Source organism: Mus caroli, unplaced genomic scaffold, assembly GCF_978045245.1.
Source record: "Mus caroli unplaced genomic scaffold, Mus_caroli_1 scaffold_6, whole genome shotgun sequence".
In the NCBI taxonomy this organism is placed as follows: domain Eukaryota; kingdom Metazoa; phylum Chordata; class Mammalia; order Rodentia; family Muridae; genus Mus; species Mus caroli.
Window position 1 is genome coordinate 27,121,501 of NW_028227261.1, and position 6,000 is coordinate 27,127,500.

The following is a 6,000-nucleotide window of genomic DNA, read 5'->3' on the forward strand; positions in this document are numbered from 1 at the left end:
TATCATGAATGAAAAGATAACATTTTAGAGAATAGGGCGGAGGCAGACACTGGAGGCATGTTCCTGTGGGGTCTCTGTCACCAGGGCCTCTTCCCCTATGCCACTTTCATTGTCTGCTTTTTGTCTGCATTAAAAAAACCTCTGAGTCGGGCGTGGTGGCGCACACCTTTAATCCCAAGTTCGAGACCAGCCTGGTCTACAGAATGAGTTCCAAGACAGCCAGGGCTACACAGAGAAACCCTGTCTCAAAAAGCCAAAAACAAAAAACAAAAAACAAAAAACAAAAAAACAGAGCTAAAATAAATAATTCTGGACTAGAAAGAAGGCAAAACACCCATACACATAAAATAAAAATATGAATGAATGAATGAGAATTCCTCCTTTATTTTATTACTGCCAGCCATTTGGTCTGGGTAACCACAAGAGAAAATAACAGTTCCCATTAATACAAAAATACTCTGAGCCCACACCAACACAAAGTTGCTCAGGAAGTGTCTTTAAACTTTTGAGGACTCTTAAATTAAGGAGCCAGTAAAACACATGGGAACTACTTTAACTCACACTCTACACAAGGAGAAAGGGACCCCTTCAGCTTAAAACAGCTGTACTTCAGGGGCTGGAGAGCTGGTTCAGCAGTTAAGAGCAGTAGCTGCTCTTCCAGAGTACCCAGCTTCAAATCTTAGAACCCACATGAAAACCCATAACACACTATAATACTATAATAACTCCAGTTCAAGGGTACCTGACCCCTTCCTCCTGGCCTCTACAGGTACCAAGCAGTTGTGTAGTGCGCACTGGTGCACACACATACACACATAGGCAAAACATCCATACACACATAGCAAAAGCAACAAAAAAAAATTTTTTTTCAAGCAAAAACAGCTTCTCTTCAGACAACCAGCAAACATCTAAGTGTGGTATTTTAAGTAATAACTTCCTGCCAGGCAGTCGTGGTGCAGACCTTTGATCCCAGCTCTTGGGAGGCAGAAGCAGGTGGATCTGTGAGTCTGAGGACAGCCTGGTGTACAAACAGAATTCTAAGACAGCCAGTGCTGTTAACAGAGAAACCCTTTCTGAGAAGAAAACAACAAAAAAATACTTCTTAGTAAAATTTCTAAAAAAAAAAAAAAAAAAATTGGAAATCTTCTGTGCTAAGAGTAATGGCAAAGGCCAGGCAGTGGTGGTGCACACCTTTGATCCCAGCACTTGGGATCCCAGCAGAGGCAGGCGGATCTCTGAGTTCGAGGCCAGCCGGGTCTACAGAGTGAGTTCCAGGACAGCCAGGGCTACACAGAGAAACCCTGTCTTTGAACAGAGTAAAGCAGCCCTAACACTAATAGAAATCAGTTTCTTTCAAGGGAACCGATGATCTTTGGCAGGTAAGGATCCATACATTCAGGTACTTAAGTACCCCTCCCCCCATCTCACACACACACTCCCACCAGTTTAAAAATCCACCCAATCCACTTGAGATAAAGTTTGTAGTCCTAAATACTATATTACTCCCTTCAATAGAGTATCTTTTCTTGCTAAATGGAAAGAGAAATCAAGTGATTCGAAGCTCAAGTTTTACTATAAAAGCCTATTGCTATGCTTCTGATGTGCTACTACTGTCTCCTGCATTACATGCGGAAGTTCTCCCAGGCTGCATGGGACCAAGTCCTCATCTGAGCAGAAGCTGCAGCCTGGAACTTCGTCATGACACCGATGTGCTGCTCTGCAGGCCCCTCCTCTTTCCCTCACTCCAGATTTCACCACCCTATTTGTGCTCTGCAGAGGTAACTTATGTAAGTCATCTGAGCTTGAGGAGGGAGTTAAGAGCTTTCCTTGTGTGGACAATCAAACTGAGTCCTCAGTGGGTGCTGATAAGTTAATGTATAAAAAGTAATTAATATCCCCTTAAAAACCAGTTAACAAATGGTAGTTGCCACCGTTGCTTTACGAGTGTGTTGTTTGGTAGACTGGTATTTTGAATTTAAAAATGTGCCAAACGGGCTCAAGCATAAATGAACCCTTGGTCTCCAACTAGTGACACTGCTGAGAGAGGAGAAAGTATGTCCATGAGGCGGCTCTGAGAGGGTAAAGCCTCCTCCCCCACTTCAAGTGTGTTTCTTTGCTGAGATAAAAGGTGTGATCGCTCAGCTTCCTGCTACCAAGAGCTATGGCCATGCCTCTCCCTCTGGAACCAGAAGCTCAAATAAACTTTTTGTTCCTTAAGTTACCCTTGTCCATTTTTGTGAAAACAGAAAACTAACTAATACATTCAACTATGATATCCAGGCTGACCTTGAACTCAGGCTCCTTCTGTCCCAATCTCCCAATCCTGGGATTAAAGGTGTGAGCTAACATGCGCAGCTCTAGAATTTGGACTTTAAACAAAGAATAGGTTAGAATAACAGGTATAGTTTATCTTCCATGTTTAATGGGTAACATAAATGTTAATTTTCTCTTGGAAACTTACTTCACAAATGAAGTAACAAAGCCCTTTGTCCTGTAACACCCGAGGTTTAATTACTAGCACATGCTGCTCCAATAGTCATAGGTAGGCAGGGTTAACGCAAAGACACAAGGATCAAATCACTTCCTAAAATTCAGAACCCAAGATCTGTTAAGGCAGACACTAGACCTCTCTGACCACAAGAAAATTCAGAAAACTTCAAAGCACAATCTTCCAACAAAATGAGCAAGACTCTCAGGACAAAGCAGCAGAAGCCAGGAGGGCTTGGTGTAAGCTCCGCAGAAGGATTGAATCACTTCTTGATCTTCCAAACCCGGCACAATACCAGAAGACCAAATAGCATTCACTAAACCAAACAAATATGATCTAATAGCTGGAACACAGGAAAAGTCTCAAGTAGAGTCATCCTCCCACCTTCAAAACATTGAAGTGGATAGGAGAGCTTTTTATGTACAGAAGAAAAAAGACAATCCTAGGGTCACTGTCCAGAAAGGCAATCAGAAGTAAATGGCCTCTTAATGAACCTCCGTAGTCAATACATTTGAACAGTCTGCTGTATGTGTCATTGGTACCTGACTCCAGGCAACAAGCAGAATCTTCAGAGGTTGGCTGTACTTTAGCTGCACTCTTCTTCTAAACAACAGCAACTCAAAATATTGAGAAAAAAATTTTAAATGCTAAAAAGAAACCAAACTTGTTTCTAGATTTGCTCTGACCAACAGATCTCTATCTGTAAGTAAGAAACCTAAGAAACAGCTGCACTCAAAATGGAGGCTTTAAAGAGAACTAGTGTAAAAACACAGGTCAGTGAGATGCTCTGATTAACATCACATCTAAACTCCAACTGTGAAAGCACCTAGCCACTGAACACTGAGGTAAAGGTGAGAATACCTGATGACTATAAGTTATGTTTGCACACCTCATATTACAGCTAACTTATTAGCATGTTTATTGTTACTGTTCATATTTGGTGCTTTGCAGTTTAAGTAACTGGACTAGGTTACAAAATCACCAGTAGAGTTTTGGCACAGTTCTCCAATGTTCTAGTCCTACTGTGAGGATGGCAACAAGGAAAAGCAAGCACAGATTCTAGAGACTAGATTCAGACACAACTGATGAAGAGACAAGCCCAAGCTTCCCTAGGAACACCCCTTTCAACCACTCCAGCGCACTTACCTCGCCCACAGCTCTCCCTTCCAGAGCAAGTGCTTGAAAATCATGATTTAATTCATCCATAGAGCGTACCTAGTGTTCAGAATAGAAGGGAAAGCTTTACGTCAGCATTGTGACTATTACATACATATTATGCACAAATGAAGTCTTTTCTATATTTAATTTAAGAAAGCAACAAGCACAGTAACAAAACTCAAGGTATTAAACATTCACTCACCTTTAACCATCAAGATTCAGAAATGATCCCTGTGTCACCCTACCCACTGCCTTCATTTTCAAGGCATGAAATACACCAGATGACAAGAACGCTAGCTACTGTTCACATGCTTTAATAAGCAGAGATGAGCACAATAGTACTCAGTGGCAAGTCTCTGATCTGTAACAGGGCTGCGTCCGTCTCCTTAGGCAGTCAAGTATGAGGGAGGCTAGCTTAAACCAGCAGTCTTAGGTAACTCCAAGAGAACAAACTGTAAACTGTACAGAGTACCCCAACATTTATCTATAAAAGGCAGTCCCACCGGGCGTGGTGGCGCACGCCTTTAATCCCAGCACTCGGGAGGCAGAGGCAGGCGGATTTCTGAGTTCGAGGCCAGCCTGGTCTACAAAGTGAGTGCCAGGACAGCCAGGGCTACACAGAGAAACCCTGTCTCGAAAAACCAAAAAAAAAAAAAAAAAAAAAAAAAAAGGCAGTCCCAGGAAGCCCCCAAATATCAAACAGGGGAGAAAGAAATAGCACATAACACAAGAAACCTTCTTCACATCTCACTAAAGCATATCTATATACAAAACTTCCATTTCATCAGCTCCAAAGTCATTAGGAAAGAACTGACTCCCACAGGTTGTTCTCACACTCACACATGCATGAACACACAGACATATGATAGTAATTATAAAGGTAAGATAACTTTAACAATAAGGATAAGAAATGAGACAGTATACTCAAGTAGTCATTTCCATCAAGCCACAAACCCACAGGTCAGAAAACGTGGCAAGTTTTAGGTCACTGTGCATTTCAAAAGATAGCCTTTGCCATCTGCTATCTTCTTCAAATATGACCAATAATCCATCTCTGCTTTCTGAAGCTAGAGTCTCTACCAGCCCTAGAAAAGATACTTTTGGGGCTGGTGAGATGGCTCAGTGGGTAAGAGCACCCGACTGCTCTTCTGAAGGTCCAGAGTTCAAATCCCAGCAACCACATGGTGGCTCACAACCATCTGCAACAAGATCTGGCGCCCTCTTCTGGAATGTCTGAAGACAGCTACAGTGTACTTACATATAATAAATAAATCTTTACAAAAAAAAAAAAAAAAGAAAAGATACTTTTGAAAGAAGGCATTTCTGTACATCTGAAAGCAAGACTCCTGAGGCAGGAGCCTCCTAGGCCAGCTGTCTATCAGCCACCACCTTCCCAGAGCTGGTGCACAGTTTCTAAGAAGTGAATGGAAAGTTCAGCTAGGGCTGAGCAGGAGAAAGACAGAACCTAAAACCCAACTTAGTAACCTAGGCATGCTGCTGCACCCCTTTATTCCAGCAGTCAGGAGGCAGAGGCGTGGACAGCCAGGTTACACAGAGAAACCCAGTCAAAGGGGAAAAAGAAAAAATTTTAAGACTTAGAATATTAGTTTGTCTCAATTGTCAATATAGTATATATAAAAACTAAAGTAGCACTATTGCTTTCTATCACATACTTTAAAATCTACATGCCGGGTGGTGGTGACAGTCTTTAATCCCAGCACTTGGGAGGCAGAGGCAGGTAGACTTCTGAGTTCGAGGCCAGCCTGGTCTACAGCGTGAGTTCCAGGACAGCCAGAGCTACACAGAGAAACCCTGTCTCGAAAAACAAAACAAAAACTACACAAGACAAACTGTGTTTATTAAGCAGTAACAACTTAGAAATATTTGCTAAAAAATTGCTCAACATAAACAAGCTGGGTAATCACCCAAATGATCCCAACACTTAGAATACTGAGGCAGGAAGACCCTAAATCCAAGGCCAGCCTGAGCTTACCAAGTGTTCACTGTAACAGGCCCTGCAGAGCTGCCCTAGCTTACGGACGCCTGCTGCTGGGATAAAGGCCTAGGACTGACTCCCAGCACTCACATGGCAGAGCTCACAGCCATCCAGAACTCCAAGTTTCAGGGATGCAATACGCTCTCCTGACTTCCATGGGCACCAGAAACACAGAGTACACATATATACATGCAGGCAAAATACTCATACTCATAAAATGTTTAAAATAAACTGGAAAAAAAAAAACTACAGGAAGAATTTGGAAAGCACATTGGTCTGCATCTTACTGTGTGATCTGTCTTATATGAAAAAAACCACTAGATTCTTGGACACTTAAAAAAAAAAACAAAAAACAAAA

At 42.1% G+C, this 6,000-nt stretch overlaps 1 protein-coding gene across 25 annotated transcripts in view; it reads right to left on the minus strand.

Annotated features, from left to right (window-relative positions):
* The window catches only part of Pum1 (pumilio RNA binding family member 1), a 114,437-nt gene that overhangs the window by 74,869 nt on the left and 33,568 nt on the right, over positions 1 to 6,000 (minus strand). For all 25 annotated transcript variants that reach the window (XM_021161048.3, XM_029476310.2, XM_029476309.2 and 22 more), the window contains one exon: positions 3,635 to 3,703. In XM_021161048.3, the coding sequence (XP_021016707.1) occupies positions 3,635 to 3,703 (69 nt within the window). The remainder of the gene's footprint in view (positions 1 to 3,634; positions 3,704 to 6,000) is intronic.